The 18,488-nt window shown below is 56.2% G+C and overlaps 2 protein-coding genes across 5 annotated transcripts; one reads left to right on the top strand and one right to left on the bottom strand.

The window, feature by feature from the left end:
- Positions 1–67: 67 nt before the first annotated feature.
- On the top strand, positions 68–13,261 carry IFFO1 (intermediate filament family orphan 1). Of its 4 annotated transcripts, XM_081796098.1 has the most exons (10): positions 72–902; positions 4,873–4,933; positions 5,063–5,158; positions 5,840–5,980; positions 6,322–6,330; positions 6,970–7,151; positions 7,275–7,395; positions 7,656–7,751; positions 11,448–11,578; positions 12,147–13,261. In XM_081796098.1, exons 1-10 carry the CDS (start codon positions 130–132, stop codon positions 12,253–12,255), a joined length of 1,719 nt encoding a protein of 572 aa, XP_081652224.1. In that variant the 5' UTR covers positions 72–129; the 3' UTR covers positions 12,256–13,261. The 4 variants fall into 4 exon arrangements, with proteins under 4 accessions (XP_081652223.1, XP_081652224.1, XP_060514591.1 ...); XM_060658608.3 differs by lacking the exon at positions 6,322–6,330 and having other exon boundaries at positions 73–902; positions 6,994–7,151; positions 7,659–7,751; XM_060658607.3 differs by lacking the exon at positions 6,322–6,330 and having other exon boundaries at positions 73–902; positions 6,994–7,151.
- A 1,086-nt stretch (positions 13,262–14,347) lies between these two features.
- On the bottom strand, positions 14,348–18,275 carry GAPDH (glyceraldehyde-3-phosphate dehydrogenase). The gene is made up of 10 exons (XM_060658612.2): positions 18,238–18,275; positions 16,331–16,430; positions 16,141–16,247; positions 15,928–16,018; positions 15,706–15,821; positions 15,529–15,610; positions 15,147–15,298; positions 14,984–15,062; positions 14,699–14,880; positions 14,348–14,612 (listed from the first exon to the last, which is right to left on the bottom strand). The coding sequence occupies exons 1-10, from the start codon at positions 18,258–18,260 to the stop codon at positions 14,543–14,545; spliced, it is 1,002 nt and encodes a 333-aa protein (XP_060514595.1). The 5' UTR covers positions 18,261–18,275; the 3' UTR covers positions 14,348–14,542.
- Between the last annotated feature and the right edge of the window lie 213 nt (positions 18,276–18,488).

Raw genomic sequence — 18,488 nt, 5'->3', positions numbered from 1 at the left:
ACCTCTGCCCCTCCCGCCGAGCTATCTGATTGGTTGCTCCGCGTCCGCCTGGCGCCTCATTGGCTCTTCTCCCTTGCCCTCCATCCCTGCTCCTGTAGCGGTCTCGGTCTCCCAGCAGAAGACGCAGCCATGAATCCGTTATTCGGCCCCAACCTCTTCCTCCTACAACAGGAGCAGCAGGGGCTGGCCGGACCGCTAGGGGAACCCCTGGGAGGAGACCACTTGGCCGGGGGAGGGGACGTGTCCCCGGCGCCGCTCGCCCCGGCCGGCCCGGCTGCCTACTCGCCGCCCGGGCCGGGCCCGGCGCCCCCCGCCGCCATGGCACTCCGCAACGACCTGGGCTCCAACATCAACGTGCTCAAGACCCTGAACCTCCGGTTCCGCTGCTTTCTGGCCAAGGTGCACGAGCTGGAGCGCCGCAACCGGCTGCTGGAGAAGCAGCTGCAGCAGGCGCTGGAGGAGGGTAAGCAGGGCCGGCGGGGCCTGGCTCGCCGCGACCAGGCCGTGCAGACCGGCTTCGTCAGCCCCATCCGGCCCCTGGGGCTGCCCCTCGGTGCCCGGCCGGCCGCCGTCTGCACCCAGTCGGCCCGGGTGCTGGGCTCGCCCGCGCGCTCGCCAGCCGGCCCCCTCGCGCCCTCCGCGGCCAGCCACTCGTCGCCCTCCACCTCCACCTCCACTTCCTACTCCTCGTCAGCCCGCTTCATGCCTGGCACCATCTGGTCCTTCTCTCACGCCCGCCGGCTCGGGCCGGGACTGGAGCCCACTCTGGTGCAAGGGCCTGGCCTGTCGTGGGTGCACCCCGACGGGGTGGGCGTCCAGATCGACACCATCACCCCTGAGATCCGTGCGCTCTACAACGTCCTGGCTAAAGTGAAGCGCGAGCGGGACGAGTACAAGCGGAGGTAGGGGACCGGGCAGGTGGGGACCGGGCTCAGTGTCATGCCACACATGGGGCCCGGACTAGGTGTGGGTCCAGGAGAGGAGAGCGTTGCGGCCCAAGAATCAGGGAGGAATAAAATGAGAGTAAAGTTCCTGCTGTGTAAGGAGGAGCTTGGAAGTATTTACACGGCATTGGATACAGGAAGACGGGAATCCACAGGGAATGCAGAAGTTGCACTCGTGACAGGAAGAAGGAGACTCGGAGCGGAGTGCTGTGGGGAATACATATTTTTCTTGTGGCTTTTCTTTCTGTCTCATCTAGACCGCAGTGTTTGGCTGCCCGTGTTCTGTGGGGTTGTATGAGATGTGAAAGGGTCTCGCATTTGAGAGGTCACATCTGGGGTAATACCAGTGTCAGCCCCCAGGGCACTTTTGTGATAGAAGCTCCAAGTACTGATCAAAAGGATAATCGCTTTCATTTGGGAGTCTACTGAAATTAGGAGGGGGTGGTGAGGGAGGGGCTGCATCTCACAGTGGGCGATCCTACCCCTGCTCTGGGTTTCCCAAAGCAGTGTTGGTGGAAACTGGGTACCTACCTACTCAGTTCCATATGAAAGGCTCTGGGGCCTCAGAACATTGTGTGGAGTAAATAAAGGAAAGAAAAAAGAAAAGAAAAGAAAAAAAGGGAAAAAGGAGTTCCCTAGGGAAAGGGGGAAGGGACTGGTAGTTGTCCTAGGGCCATGGAGGCTGGGGGAATCTGTAAAAGCACAAAGAGCCAAAGAATGACGAAATGTGAGTAGAGCCAGCAGAGGAAGTGAGTGGGGAAAAGTTGAGAATATGGACACACCCTGCAAGTATAAGGCATCTGGAGGGCAGGCCCAGTGCTCCCTGAGGATGAGGATTTGGCTTTCTGCGGGGGACTGGCAGGGTAGCACAAGGGGCCAGGAGAAGGGATGTGATGCTAGCGCTGGATGTACAAGTGGATCCCTTAGAGGGTTGATAACCAGGCCATTAGTAAGGAGCATGAGCACAGCCAGCTCTTTGTAGACTTTGAGGGATGCCATGGTTGAGGAGTAGGATGACAGGTCAGAAGGAGGCTTTAGTTTGGGCGCCATCAGGTTTAACCTCTTAATCAGCTACTCTGACCCCTTGTGGACAGGCCTGGGAACTACCTTTGCAGTCCTGTGTTGCAGCTTGGTGTGGGCTGGGGCTTGGCTGAATGCTATGGGAAATTACCCCTGAGTCTGGGGGCAACCTTCAGGGGTCTGTAACCTGCTAGAGTCTAGCAGATCGCAGATCAGCAGGCTTTCTGAAGTTGAGTCCTGTCCTCATGCTGGCTTCCTTCGTTGTAGTCCATGTTATAAGTACCTTTGGGACTCTCAGGCCTCCTAAAGCCATCACGCAGATGCCACCCAAAACCAGCCTGCCCCTGCCCCCGCCCCTGCCCCTGCCCCTGCACAAGTTAATTAACACTGTCAGCAGCAGAACGGGGGCAGTTCTGGAATGCATCCATAACCACAGAAACAACTGCTGTTCTCCGGTATTTTTTTTTTTTTTCCTTAACTGAAAGAGTATTTGTCCTTGGTCCAGCTGTCCAGGGCAGCAGAGAGTTATTCCTTGGGGACTGATGAGCTCATCGCTCTGCAGCATGCTGCTGTGCAGAGGGCCCCGCAGCTAGAGTTGTATGGTACGTGACACTGGCAGTTACTCATTCTTCCACCCCAGATCCTGTGCCCTCGTTCTGTTCTCTTTAAAGCAACACTGTAGCTCCTGTCAGTAGCCCGGAAGTCATGGGTATAGCTTGAGCACTAAACTGGGAAGGAGCTGAAGCCTCCTGGGTTCTATTTTCAGTGCCCCTGCTGTGTGCAGCCTTGGGTGGATCTTTCTTTCCTGGCCTCAGTTTTTCTAGTGTAGGAATGGCCCCGGCTTCCTCACTTTGCTCCAGGATATAATTTATTTGGGAGAGAGGTCTTTAGTAAACAAAGAATACACGGAAATTGTTCAAATTCTACTCATGTCTAGGGGACCTTGTAAGTGAGATGAGATTTGAGTGGAGGTTGGAAGGAACCTATTTGTGGGAAAGTCTGGATGGAGAGCAAATAGGATTCTAGTAAGCATCCAGGGGGACCATGCGACTCTTGATCTTGGGGTCCTGAGTTTGAGCCCCATGTTGGGTGTAGAGATTATACTAAAAAATAATAAATTTTAAAGAATTCTAGTAACTTCTAGATGATTTATTTTCAGATTTTTTGTGTGTGTTCTAAGACTGTGTTCATCCCAATCCTTCCCTAACTTCCTTACTTAAATTTCTACCTGAATTTGTCGCTTGCTACCCTTTCCCATGCATCTTGCCCAGGGCCATCGTCCCCTTGTGAGTCTTGCTTTCTTTCTCCAGGGACTCACAGGCTCAGGAGTATGAGGGTACTGCGTTCCATGCCTTCAGGTTGTAGATGGAGAAACCACAGGCACAAAAAAGATAAAGTCTTATCTATGAAACTGTATAACTTGATGCCGCGAGGGCCCCTCACTGGCCCCGACTGTCTGAGAATGCCAGTGCAAAAGTGGGAAGGACATGGGGGCAGCAGGGAAGGGTGGACAGAGAGCCAAGAGGGCCCGGGGCTGGGCTGTGTGACGGGCCAGCAGGGTGGTGGCCAGGCTGGCCGCCTCTTCCCTGCCCATGCGGGAGGGGCAGCGGGTGATGTAGAGGAGTTATTATTAGGAACACTGCAGTGCAGATGCGGGGGAGGAACAGGGAAGAGGCTGCAGGCGAACCCAGGGAGGAGAGGAGGAAGGAGGGTTGGGGGGGGGGAGGATGGAGGTGGGGAAGGGAGGATTGAGTCCCATGTCTGCAGAATCCACTCTCTTGGGCTTTCATTTTTCTTGCCGTCCTCTTTGAGACTTTAGCCATGTTTCTGATACTGCGGTTTCTCTCGTGATATCATCCCTTCCTTTCTCACACTGGAAGAAGCGGCAGGCACTGAGAGTCTGTGTGAACGGGGTCTGAGAAGTTCCGCCATCCCGGCCACCCTCGCAGGGTCCCAAAACCCTAAGCAGGGCCATGGCCGCCTCCACTGCCCTTTCACCTTGGCGATGCCAGGGCCTGTGCGCTGGCTCACCGTGGACTCACATTGAGTGAAAAACCTAGCCCCGGGCAGCCAACCCTGCCTGCGGCCAAGGGTGTCTTTTAGCCACTTGGGGTTCTAGTCTCGGAATTCTAGAGCCTAGGAGATGCTGCTTCTGGTTCCCAGCCACTGTAGAGCGAGGCGCTTTTTCATTCTCTGATCTCCCTGTCCCTCCAGGTTTGGGTGCCTGGGAACTCCAGGCTCCTGCTTCCCACAGGTTTCTTGCTTCAGGGCCAGCCCGGTCTCCTCTCTACGGCTCACTTCCACGGGTCCTGGGTGGGCGGTTTCTGGAGCTTGTGGGGGACGGACTTTGAGCGTCTCCTACCAGGCTCTTGACCAACTCTGTTGATGTGGTGTGTGTCCTGCAGCTGCTTCTCCAGGGTTAAATGGCACCACAAGAGGCAGGGCAGCGGGCTAGAGGAGCCCTGGTCTGGTGCAGGCAGGAGGCGGGAGACCGGATCTGTGCCACTGAAGGTGGGGGACCGGGCTGGTGGGCCTGGTGGTCTGGTGCGGGCAGGACAGGGGAGGAGGCCAGCCAGGCAGCTGGTGGGGCTGGGGCCTGAGGGGACGGGCACCATGAGAGAGCACAGTGGCAGCAGTTGCTCTTAAATACAGTTCCTGGGGCGCGGCCCAGAGGTTCCGGGAAGGCAGCTGGCCGACTCGCACTTGCCAGGAAGTGTGGAGCTACCGGACAGCTGTGGCTGGCCACCCGCTGGCTGGCCAGACGTGACTGCCCACAGCCCCGGTGCATCTAGGGCACCAGACCTAGAGTCAGGGAGAGGCCTGAGCCAGAGGGGTGGGGAGCAGGGAGCTGCTGGGGCGGGGTGGGACTCTGCACCCACGTTCCCTCCCTGCCCCCCATGTCTGCCAGGTGGGAAGAGGAGTACACTGTGCGGATACAGCTGCAGGAGCGAGTGAACGAGCTGCAGGAGGTGAGGGCCGCCCGCCCCCCACCAGCACCCTTAGCCCCCTGCTGCCCCCCCACCCCCGCCCTTCCTTGTCCTCATCTGCCTCCTACCTCGGCAGCGCCGCTAATGGCGGGGCTTTCTCCCTGACTGCAGGAAGCCCAAGAGGCTGACGCCTGCCAGGAGGAGCTAGCGATGAAGGTGGAGCAGTTGAAAGCGGAGCTAGTGGTCTTCAAGGGGCTCATGAGCAATGTGAGTGCAGCCGCCGCACCCCGAAACCTGCCAGAGCAGGCGGGCCCTTCGAGTTTGGGCCGGTTGACTTCCTGGTCACTGCCGCCGCCTGGTGTGCCGTGCCTCTCCCTCTGCCTGCCCCCCACCCCACCCTCATTCAAGAGGGAGAGAAGGAACAGAAGTCCCAGTGTCGTGTCTGAGAGGCAGTGTGGTCTCCCTCATTTCTAGAGGTGATTAAGCAGTTAGTTAAGAGGCCAGATCCCGGCTCTGAAAGCTGCTAGCAGTGTGACCGTGGTGAGTCTCCCCACCGCTCTGCCTGTGTCCTCTGTGGAATGGGTGAGGCAAGGCGCATGCCCATGAAGACGTACTCTTCTTAGCACCATGCTGGCACAGACGTAATGCTGAAGTGTCAGCCGTTCTTCTTTCTCCACTCTTGTAACTGCCACTGGCCTCTCTCTCTGGCAGCGTAAGTTCTGGGAGGGAGCCCCTGCACGTCCCGGGCCACCGTGTCCAGGGCTCCTCCCGCCCGTGCGAACAGCGCGCCAGCTGCATGAGCAGCCCACGAGTGCCGGGGGAGGGCGTCCAGGAGGAGGGGTCAGCGGTGATATGTGACTGGAAGGGTGAGGGTCTTGCCAGGGCCCTTATTGGTCCTTGTCCGGAGTGCTGGGTGCCTCCTCACCACTCCCTGCGTTCCCCGGACAGAACCTATCTGAGCTGGACACAAAGATCCAGGAAAAGGCCATGAAGGTAGATATGGACATCTGTCGCCGCATCGACATCACCGCCAAACTATGCGACGTGGCTCAGCAGCGCAACTGTGAGGACATGATCAAGATGTTCCAGGTGAGGGCACTGGGCTGCCCGCAGGCCCCGGGACGAGGGCAGGCCTTGGCCCCAGACACCCTGCCCACACCTCCCCAGTGCCTGAGCTCCTCAGGAGAGGGTGGGGGCAGGCCGTGAACCTTGCATCATTGCTGGCTGGGAGCCAGGCCCTGCCCTCCTTCTTGGAGGACCTTACCTTGGCCCCCCGGGGCCCTTGGTGGGACGAGGCTTGGGGGGCAAGGAACAGCCTCTGAAAGAGAAGGTTTGGAAGCGTCTCTAACACCGTCTCTCCCCTCCCTCTCTCTCTCCTCTGTCCATCTCCTCTCCTCTCTTTCTTTCATCTTTTCTTGCTTTCTCCACAGAAGAAGCTGGTTAGTTTTGCTCTCATGCAAGCTTTTTAATGTCCCAGTCCCAGTTTCTAAACCACCCAGGCCTCGGCCGTCAGTTTTGACCCGCTGGGCTTTTCGGCACAGATTTCTTTTCCTGTCTCTGTTTTCCTTGCCCTTCCCCCCTTTACTCTACCTCGTGCCCTCTTTGCTTCATTTCTATCCCTTCTGCGGCTTTCCAGATCTGGATATATGATTCAGGTTCTCCTTTGTCTACACCGCGTCCTCCTCTTCCTTGCAGCCAAAAACTTTCCTTTTAGTTTGGTCATTTCATTAGAAAGATCTTTTTTTTTTTTTTTTTTTTTTTTTTTTTTTAGAAAACAAATCCTCTGTAGCCATTATGCACATCACAGCGTGGTCACAACAGGCCATTTCTCCCCTGATCTTACCGCCCTATTTTCTGTTTCTTCTTTTTCTTCCTTCTCAGTCTGCAGCCCTGTCCCCATCTGTGTCTGTCTGCCTGTCTCTCGGTAACTGTGGTGTCTGTTCCTGTCGTTGTAACTGTGTCTTCTCTCTCTGTCCACCCCGCCCTCCCGCTGGTTCACGCTTCTCCCCTCCCACCCGCCCCACCCCTGCCGGCGCCCACCCGCCCTTCTCCTCATGCACCCGGCCTCGTCTCTGTAGTCTCTGCACTTGTCTCCCATTAAGGTCCCATCCATGGGGGGGCGGAAGCGGGAGCGCAAGGCTGCCATCGAGGAGGACACCTCCCTGTCGGAGAGTGACGGGCCCCGCCAGCCCGATGGGGATGAGGAGGAGAGCACAGCCCTCAGCATCAACGAGGAGATGCAGCGCATGCTCAACCAGCTGTGAGTCCCGAGTCCTCCAGGCCCACGTCAGCAGCCCCCCAGAGGCCGGAGCTCCCCGACAGTGGCCCTCCGCCCGCAGGAAGGCCCCGCCCCCCCTCTTGACAGCGGGTTCCCTGTCTCTAGGAGGGAGTATGATTTTGAGGACGACTGTGACAGCCTGACTTGGGAGGAGACTGAGGAGACCCTGCTGCTTTGGGAGGATTTCTCAGGCTATGCCATGGCAGCCGCAGAGGCGCAGGGAGAGGTAACGGCCCCTCCCGGCCTCAGGGCCCCGCCAGTCCTGCCCCCCAGCTGGACGGCCCGTCCCCCCCCTCCCTGCACTCCTTGCTGCTTTCCCTCTGTGGCCTCCATCCTGTACCTGCCTCTCCCGTCTTCCTTCTTCCTTCTCTCGGCTTTCAGCAGCTTCCTTTAACCAGACTCTCTCTCTCTCCCCTGCCTCGCCCCTGTGGAATGCCCCCACCACCCTCCCCATTGGCCTCTCCCTTGCTTCCCTTTCCGCTTCAGCAGCAGGAAGACAGTTTGGAGAAGGTGATCAAAGATACCGAGTCCCTGTTCAAAACCCGGGAAAAAGAATATCAGGAAACCATTGACCAAATAGAGGTAAGACTGGCGTTGAAGCCGAGGCCCACGGGTGGCCCGTGGGTTGTGAGCGGGGCGACGGGACCCCAGACACCAGGCCTTCCCCCTTTCTTTTGTGGGGGTGGAACCTTAAGACCTTAGGTTCTCCAGGGAGGAGGACGGATGTGGGCTCCGATCTCAGCCCTGTCACCTACTTTCTACCACTCCAACTTCTAACAGGCTGCTTATGGTCTCTCAGCCTGTTTTCGTTGTCACGCGGGACGTTTTTTTTTTTTTTTTAAGCTTAGTTATTTTGAGAGAGAGACAGAGAGAGTGAGTGGGGAGGGGCAGAGAGAGAGAGGGAGATACAGAATCCCAACCAGGCTCCTCACTGCTAGCGCAGAGCCGGTTCAGGGCTTGAACTCACAGACCGTGAGATCATGACCCAAAAGGAAATCAAGAGTCAGATGCTTAACTGACTGAGCCACCCAGGTGCCCCTCAAGTGGGATCTTGATCATACCTTCCTCACAGGGTTGTTTGAAGATCAAATGAAATGATGCACACGTAGAGCTGAGGGCAGTGTCTGTCTCCTAGTAAGCATGCCGCATGGCAGCTTTATTAGTATTATCACTCCTGGTGGTGTGATAGTGGAGTCCTCTAAGAAGTGAACTTGAACTTTGGTGATTCTTCAGTTCAGCCTTTCAGCTGATGGAGGAACCTCCGTTGTCATTCCCTAGCCTGGAAGATCCTTCTCGGGATGGCAAGGGAAGCGGGTGCTCTTAGACGCTAGGTCTGCAGGGCTGTGGCAGTTTGTGGCACCCTGGGTGGCGGGGCTGAGGGGAGGGGGTTGGCTGCGGATCCTGGGTGCCCTCCTGCTCGTGGAGAGGACCCTTCCCTGGCCCTGAGCGCTCCTGCTTGGGGAAGACGCATGTGGGCCTCTGTAACTCTTGGCCTCTCTTCAAGCCCACATAGCACATTTATACCCTTGCTTGTCTCACGCCGCCCGCATTTTGAGATGGAAGTTGACAGATGATTCTCCTACATGCTCATCCTCCCAACACACATCAAGTGGTCCTGCTCCTTTAAGCCAGCCTGTTTTTGTTGCTTGCCCAGGCAGACGGATGCTAAGTTTTAAAGGCGCAGCTAGGTTTCTGTTCTCTGTTGAGTAGAGGGGAAGGGAGAGTCGCTCTCTGCTCGCTCCTTGACACCCATGTCACAGTCTTCCTCTTTTCTCGCAGCAGATTGGCGTTAGGAGAGGTGTTGGGAGAGCTGACAGGGGGCTTTGGGTGCAGTGCTGACCCTGGTGACCCATCCTGGGGTCACTGGCATAGATGCAAGGAGCATTTCCCATTGTCGGTGGTAAAGCCAAGGCCCAGGTGGAGGTTGGGAGGGAGTTCATCCTTCCTCTCCATCTAGTCCCAGCCCTACTCTGTCTCTGGCCACACAGTGAGTCTGCAGTTTTCAGTGGAGGCTGTTAGATGCCTCCCAACTGTGGTGCTGCCTCTCCTCACCCCTGCTTTAAAATTAAAAAAAAAAAAAAAAAAAAAATTTTTTTTTTGTTTATTCATTTTTGAGAAACAGCGCATGAGCAGGGGAAGGCAGAGACAGAGGGAGACACAGGGTCCAAAGCAGGCTCCAGGCTCTAAACTGTCAGCACAGAGCCCGACGCGGGGCTAGGACTCATGAACTGCGAGATCATGACCTGAGAGGAAGTCAGACGCCCAACCGACTGAGCCATCCAGGTGCCCCTCCTCAACCCTGCTTTAAATGCATGAAGTAAGGGCATACGTACAGATATGTACAGACAGCTGGTGGTCCTAGCCTTGTCTTTGGATAGAATATAATTGCTTCATTTCTTTCTTTCCTGTCCTGGTGAGTGCTGGGCTCCGGAAGCTAGCCCCTTCCCCTGCTGCTCTCCTTAGCTGGAGAAATTGGGGTGTAGGTGGCAGCCAATCTGGGCAAGAGCTGGTGACATCATGCCTTCCTGCACTGAGCGCGCCCTGCTGCTCTGGAACCAGGGCCGCCATCCGAGCTGTACTCACTAGGCTTCTGACCCACCCAGGCCATCATCTCTTCTCTCCGGCCCTGTGACCCATTTACTTCTTCCTCCCAGTTCCCATCCTCTCCCTGTCCAGTTTGGATTAGTTCTGGGTGGTTTCCTCTATCCAATTCAGATTATTCACGGGTAGTTTCCTACCCTTTCTCTTTGCTCTCAGGCAGTCAAGCAGGTTACTTCCAAGCCGTTTTATTCTGCTTCTCTGTTTGGCCCCTGTCCTTTGTACCCCAAACAAAGAGAGGCAGCAGATTGTCTCTGGCCCAGATCTTTTCCACATCACCCCTCCTCTCAGCTCTACCTCAAAGCCTGTGGCAGAATCTGGCTCGGAGGGAGTTCGTATTTCCTTGATTCTGAGCCCACCTTTTCCCACATGTAACATTTCTTAAACCGGGATACATCTTATACGCAGTAGGACATTGGGTGTGGCAGAAGTCTTTCTTTTGGACTCTGAGAACTGCCCACTCAGGAGACGAGAGTGATAAGAGGAGGATTGAGCCTCTTTCAACAGTATGGGGCAGGTCCCCTCCTTTGTGCCATGAGGCTTGTGGCTACTTCAAAAAGGCTCACTAAGTAATTTCCCATCTTGGGGCTGGGCACATGCAGAGATGAGTAAGACCTGGGGCTGGGAGCGGGGGTGCCTGGGTGGTTCAGTTGGTTGAGCTTCTGACTTTGACTCAGGTTGTGATCTTGAGGTTCGTGAGTTCAAGCCCCTCATGGGGCTCACTGCTGTCAGCACGGAACCCACTTCAGATCCTCTGTCCCCCTTTCTCTCTGCCCCCTCCCCCGCTTGTGCTCTCTCTCTCTGAAAAATAAACATTAAAAAAATAAAAATGGAGGCGCCTGGGTGGCTCAGTTGGTTGAGCTTCTGATTTCGGCTCAGGTCATGATCTTGTGGTTTGTGGGTTCGAGCCCCATGTAGGGCTCTGTGCTGACAGCTCGGAGCCTGGAGCCTGCTTCAGATTCTGTGTCTCCTTCTCTCTTGCCCTTCCCCCACTTGTGCTCTCTCTCTGTTTATGAAAAATAAAATTAAAAAATTTTAAAAAGGCCTGTGGCCACCTTCTAGGAGCACCCAAATTAGTGAGGGAGACAGACTGGGTGCAGCATTGTATTGGGCCTGCAGGAAGCCCAGGGAGGGAGCAAGGCCGTGCACAGATAGCCACCCTGGGCTCTCTGTCCTGCCCACACTTAGGTTCCTCTTGTCAGTGAAGGTCTGTTGCAAGAATGCAGGCCTGTAGCAGAGACCTCTGCCTTCCTCTGTAGGCAAAGATCCCCAGCAAAACTAAAAGGAATGATGGTATATTGGTGCCTTCTGGCTTGATCGGACTTTTTTATTTAAAAAAAAAAGTTTATTTATTTTTGAGAGAGAGAGAGAGAGACATGGAGCAGGGGAAGGGCAGAAAGAGGGAGGCAGAGGATATGAAGCAGGCTCCTCGCTGTGAGCACAGAGCCCAGTGCTGGGCTTGAGCTCACGAACCGTGAGATCATGACCTGAGCCAAAGTTAAGAGTCAGCCGCTTCGCCGACTGAGCCACCCAGGCGCCAGCATCTGACTTATTTTGAAATCTGAGCCTTCACCTGTGGCCACCTGGGCCCCATGCCTGGTGCTCTTGGTGTGTTAGCCCCTGGGGGTTAGGGGCAGGGGCACTGCTGACCTGGATGGTCTCGTCCTGCGCCTGCCACAGCTGGAGCTGGCCACGGCCAAGAACGACATGAACCGGCACTTGCACGAGTACATGGAGATGTGCAGCATGAAGCGGGGCTTGGACGTGCAGATGGAGACCTGCCGTCGGCTAATCACCCAGTCTGGAGACCGGTGAGGACCTCCCCCTGGAGTGTGGGGCGCGGCCCGCCTTCTGTGTCCTCCTCCAAGGGTGCATGCACCAGAGGCCGTTGGTGGGCAAGCCCTGAGGACCCCGTAGCTAAAAACCGGCAAGGAACAGAAGGGGCATGGGGGCAGTTTTTTATTGAAAGCCAGGCCCACAGTTCGTGCATCTCTCTGTGAGTTAAACCCCAACAAAAAAGTAAGTTCTAAAAAGTCACAAAAATACTACAGAGAGACACAAAGCTGGGGCCATCAAGTCTGCACTCGGGCTCAGACAACATCTCTCATACTGCGATTTGAGATATTTCTGAACTCTGAGCCTCCCAGAGTCCCCAGGATAAAGACAGGGACCATATCCCCCATCAGGGTGGGGCAGGAGGGATTTCCCTCTCCCTTCCCCACTGCCCTCACCCTGCATCCACCCTCACCCCTGTGGCCCTCCTGCCCTTGCCTGAGATGGCATTCACTGGCCTGCCAGAGAGTAAGGCCATGGGAGAGGAATGCCAGTGTCATCAGGATTCCTCCCTGCCCCAAGGTGACAACTGGTGTTTTTTTCTAGAAAGTCTCCTGCTTTCACTGCGGTCCCGCTTAGCGACCCGCCGCCGCCGCCGCCAAGCGAGACTGAGGACTCCGATCGAGATGTCTCATCTGATAGCTCCATGAGATAGGGACCTACCTCCAGCCCGGTGGCCTGGGGCCCCACCCTGCCGGGAACTCACAGAGGCAGAGGGGTGGGGGGTTCACAGAAGGGGAACGCCATCTGTCCCGCCGCACCAAGCCTCGCCCCTGGGGACTGGGGCGCTCCTCCCTCGGGCTTCCTGCCTTAGTCCTTGGCCTTCAGGGTTCTGAGGTGTCTGGAGCGAGGCTCAGCCTGCCCTTCCCAGGTGACTCCCACCACAGCTGGGGCTCTCCTGCCTTCACGTGTGGGCGTCTGCTACTTCTCATCTTTAAAATGCTGCCAGAGCGATCGTGGCCCCTTACTTTCTCCATTGAGTAAGGAATGTGATTGTCAGATCTTCCTTCCATCTCTGAGGCCTCGAGCCAGCTTACTGTCTTTGATTCTGTACTGGTGCTAACTGGCCCAGGCACTGGTATGAAGTGGATTAGGCTGGTCCTTCCAGGGCTTGTGCAACACACATGCAGTGGGAGAGGGCTTCCCTCCAAGGTGCAGGTGGAGGGAGGCGGGACCAGGTAGGGCGCTCTGTCCCCCCTTGCGTTGTCATCCACCCGTGGATGGCAGTGATGGGGCTGTGACCCGTCCTTTATGGAAATGCCATGCATTGAAGGGGCCTCCGGTCTAGGCGGCTTCTGGATCCGACTGGGTGCAGTACCGTGGAGGGAGATGGAAGTTTCCCAGTCAATGCTGAGTGGCAGAGAAAAAGGTGAAGCTACTTGTATGTGTGTGTGCATGTGTGGGGTGTGTGTGTGTGTGTGTGTGTGTACATGTGTGCTCAGGGTCTCAGTTTCTTCAAGTATCAGCTGAAGATGTGCCTCCTCCGTGCCTGTCATACACTGAGAGCAGCAGGCTGAGATGTCCTGGACTTGGAAAAGCTTGGGAGAAACTGGAGAGCTGTGAATGCGGACACGTCAGCATAACTGCCTGAGGGAAGCTGTGCTGAGCGGACATTTGAATGGAGTCTTTAATAATAATGAAACTGGCGAGTATTTATTGAACACTTCTGTGTCACTGTTTCAAGCACTTTCTGGTAGTAGCTACACCATCCCCTCTGTGAGGTACACACCGGTTTTCCTCACTCGACATACGAGCAGGTGCAAAGGAAGGCACCTGGAGGTGGTAGGTAACTTGCCCAAGTTGAACAAGTGGCAGAGGCCCTGGACCACAGTTTGTGCGTTTAACCCTCTGTAAGTTATACCTCAACAAAAAAGTTTTAAAAGGTCACAAAAAATACTAGAGAGACACAAGCTGGGGCCAAGTCTGGTTCTGGGCCCAGAACCAGGGCCTCTGCCCACATGGCTGGTGCCAGCCCGTGTCTCTGCCCACGGGGAGTCCTCACCCACAGGTGACGGCATTAATCCTCTTAACACCGCCCCGAGCATGCTGGCGGTGGGCATTACCCCTTTTCCTGATCATTTGCTGCACAGTGCTGTGCATTTATGTAGCCGACCGAACATAATCCTTCCGGAAAACCTTTAGGGGCTGGGTGTAGCGGATCACTTTGCAGATGAGTAACTAGGGCACACAAAAGTAAATAATTTACTCAAGACCTTACACCTGTGAGGCAGGGTGGAATTTGCACCCTGGCGGTTCGACTGTAGTCCATGTTGCTAGGGCTCTGCTTCTGAGTGACCAGGTAACCAGCCAAGGCCAAGAGGACTTGGTAGCCCAATTCCTAAGCCCTGACTCCCTGTGCCAGTGTTTCTCCTCCAGGGGGCGGCAGACAGAATAGCTTTCAGACAGAGGAAGCCAGGTGACCCAGTGACAAAACAGCCTTGTCCTCTGAAGTGGACGTGCCCCATCACATAGCACCTAGAAGCCTTGGAGGGAAACTAAGCCAAAGTGAAGACAGATTGGTCTTCAAATTAGTGAGTGCCCATGCACATATGCTTTTGTAAGGCCTGCTTTCAGTCGGGCCCAGGACCTACAGTGGAGTTTTAGGTCTGGCTGGGGTATGCTGGGCCTTTCTTGGGTACTTGCAGCAAGGTCTATTTCTCTTTGGCACCAGCCTAGCTCCCCTCCCGTTTATCCCAGACCCTGGAAAAATCTAAAAAACAAGACAAAACCCACAAGAGTTGGTTGGATACAGTATACTTTATTGATGGTACATGATAAGGTAGGGCTCCCCAAGCCCCTCCCCTTCTTCAGGGGGTCTGGGATGGAAACTGGAGGTCAGGAGATTCTCAAGTGTGTTGGGTGATGAACGGGGGCAAGGACTCCCCAGCAGCTGAGGGCCTCTCTCTTCTTCCTCTTGCTGGGGCTGGTGGTCCAGGGGGCTCTTACTCCTTGGAGGCCATGTGGACCATAAGGTCCACCACCCGGTTGCTATAGCCAAATTCATTGTCATACCTGAAAGAGGATCAAGAGTTCAGGCCTATTTTCATGAACCGGCCACCAGAGGGCACCGCACCCTCAACCACACCCCAGCAGCATACCAGGAAATGAGCTTGACAAAGTGGTCATTGAGCGCAATGCCAGCCCCAGCGTCGAAGGTGGAAGAGTGGGTGTCACTGTTAAAGTCGCAGGAGACAACCTGGTCCTCAGTGTAGCCCAGGATGCCCTTGAGGGGGCCCTCTGATGCCTGCTTCACCACCTTCTTGATGTCATCGTATTTGGCCTAAAAAGGTAAAAACGAGATGGTTATTCAAGTTCCAATCTTGCTGTTTTTTACCCAAGACACAAACCCTGAGCCCACGAAACCTTTTCCAACTCCTACTTACAGCTTTCTCCAGGCGGCAGGTCAGATCCACGACGGACACATTGGGGGTGGGGACACGGAAGGCCATGCCAGTGAGCTTCCTGCAGACGGCAGGCAAAGCAGGGTCAGTACTGCTCCTCCCGGTTCCACAGACCCCCAGGGCAGAGAACAGCAAAGAACCTCACCCATTCAGCTCAGGGATGACCTTGCCTACAGCCTTGGCAGCGCCAGTAGAAGCAGGGATGATGTTCTGGGCAGCCCCTCGGCCATCACGCCACATCTTCCCAGAGGGGCCATCCACGGTCTTCTGGGTGGCGGTGATGGCATGGACTGTGGTCTGCAAGCGTGGAGGAGGGAGTGAAGGCCCGCACAGCACCCTAAAGTCATCCACCCCTTGACCCCCTCCTCCCCCGGGAAGACTTGAGACAGTGAGTCTACCTGAGCCAGTCCCTCGGAACCCCCAATGCCCCATGGTCCCCACAGCCCAGGGCCACATTCGAAGAAGGGAAGAGGATCTAGCCCTGGGTGAGAAATAAACACACTGGGCACTTTCCCCATCACCCGTACCATGAGTCCCTCCACGATGCCGAAGTGGTCATGGATGACCTTGGCCAGAGGGGCCAGGCAGTTGGTGGTACAGGAGGCATTGCTGAAAAGAGGGAGGCAGGTCAAGGCAAGAACACGTCCACCTGGCAACACACAGTACCATTTAACCACCTCCCCACTCCCCTCTCCCCTGCTCACCTGACAATCTTGAGAGAGTTGTCATACTTCTCGTGGTTCACACCCATCACAAACATGGGGGCATCAGCAGAAGGGGCAGAGATGATGACCCTCTTGGCCCCACCCTTCAAGTGAGCCTGTGGTAGAGTAATCATCATGATCCACACTCTCCCTCTCAAGGGTTCCCCATCATTCCCGCTATACCAAACCCCACCCCCCATCTTTACTCTCCCTGCCACTCACCCCAGCCTTCTCCATGGTGGTGAAGACCCCAGTAGACTCCACAACATACTCAGCACCAGCATCACCCCATTTGATGTTGGCGGGATCTCGCCTATAAATGGAGACAAGCCGAAAGCTCAGGGACATGGGGTACCATGTACCACGCAAGGTTGTCAGCCCATCCTAGTAACTCCCTCAAAGCACATTCCACCCTGTTCTGTCTTCTACACTTACTCCTGGAAGATGGTGATGGGCTTTCCATTGATGACAAGTTTCCCGTTCTCAGCCTTGACTGTGCCGTGGAATTTGCCGTGGGTGGAATCGTACTGGAACATGTAGACCTGGAGGGACAAGTGAGGGCCATCAAGCGGCTGCGCTTCAGCCAGGCTCTGCTCCCTACACCAGCTGTGGGGACAGCACTCACCATGTAGTTGAGGTCAATGAAGGGGTCATTGATGGCAACAATGTCCACTTTGCCAGAGTTAAAAGCAGCCCTGGTGACCAGGCGCCCAATACGGCCAAATCTGGTAAAGACAAGAGGCGAGAAGGAATGAAAAAGGGGTAGAGAATTCTCCCAAGCATGGAAACAGCCCTAGACCAACCCATCCTCTTCCAGAGGTTAGAAGATGGCACTTCCCTCCAGAAAAGTCCAAGAGGTCTAATTTTATCTTTCTTGAGCAACTCTGCCAGGACAGCCTGGCCAGAAAGTGAAGCCTGCCCAAGAAGTGATTAGGTTCAGAGACTGGCCCAACTCCCTAGTCATTACAAGTCCTGCAAAGGAGCAATGGCCATGCAGAGCTCTGCTCTGGCCGCCCCCGCAGTCTGGACACATGCCTGGCACATGGCATTTATCTCCCCCACTATTTGTGCCCTCCCTGGGAATGCTTGTTCCCTGTCTGGCCCAGCATCAGGATACACCCTCCAGGGAGCAAAGAGTTGCATACTTAGCATCACCAAGTTCAAAGGGCAAGAGTAAAGGTCAGAAGTTAACTGGAAGGGGAAAGCCCATCTCTTCCTCCAAAACAAAGAGAAGGGGAAAAAGGAATGCTTCTCAACCCCCTGATCTGTGGGCTCTAGTTTGCTAAGCCACTTGTCCCTGCAAGCCCTCTTCCAAAAATCAGGAGTGGGAGCGACAGATGTGTGTGTGTGTGTGGGGTGGGTGGGGGCAAAAAGAGTAGTAGCCCAGGCCCCAAGCTGCAGAAAGGTCAGGCAGCTATATTTAACCCCAGATTAGAGTGGAGAGAGGATCTGATTTCTGGAAGATGGAACGGGGAGAAGGGCAGGATTCCCAAGGCTCACAGACACCTAATCCTCCCAGTGACCTTTATAGCCTGGCCTTTAGGGTTGGGTCAGCTCTAGGTATGGATGGAAGAAAGGAGCCTCGAGGAGAGCCAGTGTGATGAAAGGGGCTGCTGCTACAGAAGCCATTTTGTAGTGGAAAATTTCTGCCCATGACTCAGCTCCCCCAACATGGCACTAAGCTGCAGCTACCACACCTCTCCGGAAAAGGGGGGAGGAAAAAAAAAGACACAAGAGGACTCCCCTAAACCCATGTTTGATTCATCAGAGAATCGTCTAGAAGCAGCATCGCTGAGGGGAAATTTGACTGGCAGCTTAAGGGATGGTCTCCGGTCAGAGTTCTCAAGTCCAGCTCTTTTAAGAGCAAGACCGAGGGAAGCCTTGCCTCACCTGGTTTACGGGATAAAGGCGACTCCACCCCACCCAGGCAGGATCAGGAGGGTTAGTCATAGGCGAGGAAGGAGGAACAGTGAAGAGCTAAGTAAGGTTGCCTAACGGTGGTTCATTCACTTCCTTCCCTGTTGCAACATGGCGGCCGGGTTCCCGCAAACGGGCCCTCCCAGCGGGCTCTGCACCCAGCTCAGCCCCGGGCACCCCGGTAGGTGGGGAGGCCGCGGGCCGGTGGGGGAGGGGCTCCTTCCCGGCACGTGACGCCGCAGGGCGCGAAAGCAAAGAAAGACGCCCCAGCTGGGGATTAAAGGGATGGGTCCTATGCCGGAAGGGGGGCGCTCTCGTCTACCGGAGGCAGGTGGGGCGGAGGGCTGCGGGCGGCTCGCGTCCGCGGGGGCGGCACTGCATGAGGAGCCACAGCTTGGGGGAGGGTGGCCCACGCGGCTCTTTAAGGCGGGAGCCTCGGCCAGGTCAGAGCGCCGACCTTGAGTTCTCCTTGGGGGTGGGGGTGGGGGGGGGGTAGGACCACCGCACCCACGTCCCTCACGCGCTTGCGAAGACTAAGCAGGGCAATGCCCGCAGTAGAGGTTCGCCCGGGGCCGCGGGACTCGATGCCCCACCCTACCCTACCCCCTAACTCACCCGTTGACTCCGACCTTCACCATCGTGTCTCGGGGACGCGGCTGCGGGCAGAGAAAAGCGACCATTAGAGCGCGGGGGCGGGCGGCGGCTGCAGCCCGGCAGCTGCCCTCCCCTCCCCCAGGCCTCCATTCCCAACCCGCGCTCGGGCACGTCCGTCTTCCCGCCCCTGCAATGCGGGGGCCCGACCGCGCGGCCCACCCCCTGCCCGCGAGCGCTCCCGGCCCCCTTCCGAGCCGTGCCCGAGCCTCCCG

The sequence above is a fragment of the Panthera onca genome, chromosome B4, assembly GCF_046562875.1.
Source record: "Panthera onca isolate mPanOnc1 chromosome B4, mPanOnc1 haplotype 2, whole genome shotgun sequence".
Taxonomy (NCBI): domain Eukaryota; kingdom Metazoa; phylum Chordata; class Mammalia; order Carnivora; family Felidae; genus Panthera; species Panthera onca.
This window is presented reverse-complemented; position numbering and strand designations above follow the sequence as displayed.

Bases quoted from the DNA above. Each gene is read 5' to 3' on its own strand.
- IFFO1 (XM_081796098.1), top strand. From the start codon at position 130: ATGAATCCGTTATTCGGCCCCAACCTCTTCCTCCTACAACAGGAGCAG. The intron at 5,159-5,839 runs GTGAGTGCAGCC...TTCCCCGGACAG, and splicing joins TCAAGGGGCTCATGAGCAAT to AACCTATCTGAGCTGGACAC. The intron at 7,152-7,274 runs GTGAGTCCCGAG...CCCTGTCTCTAG, and splicing joins CAGCGCATGCTCAACCAGCT to GAGGGAGTATGATTTTGAGG.
- GAPDH (XM_060658612.2), bottom strand. From the start codon at position 18,260: ATGGTGAAGGTCGGAGTCAACGG. The intron at 15,822-15,927 runs GTGAGTGGCAGG...ACTCTACCACAG, and splicing joins CCACCATGGAGAAGGCTGGG to GCTCACTTGAAGGGTGGGGC. The intron at 15,611-15,705 runs GTGAGCAGGGGA...CCCTCTTTTCAG, and splicing joins AACTCTCTCAAGATTGTCAG to CAATGCCTCCTGTACCACCA.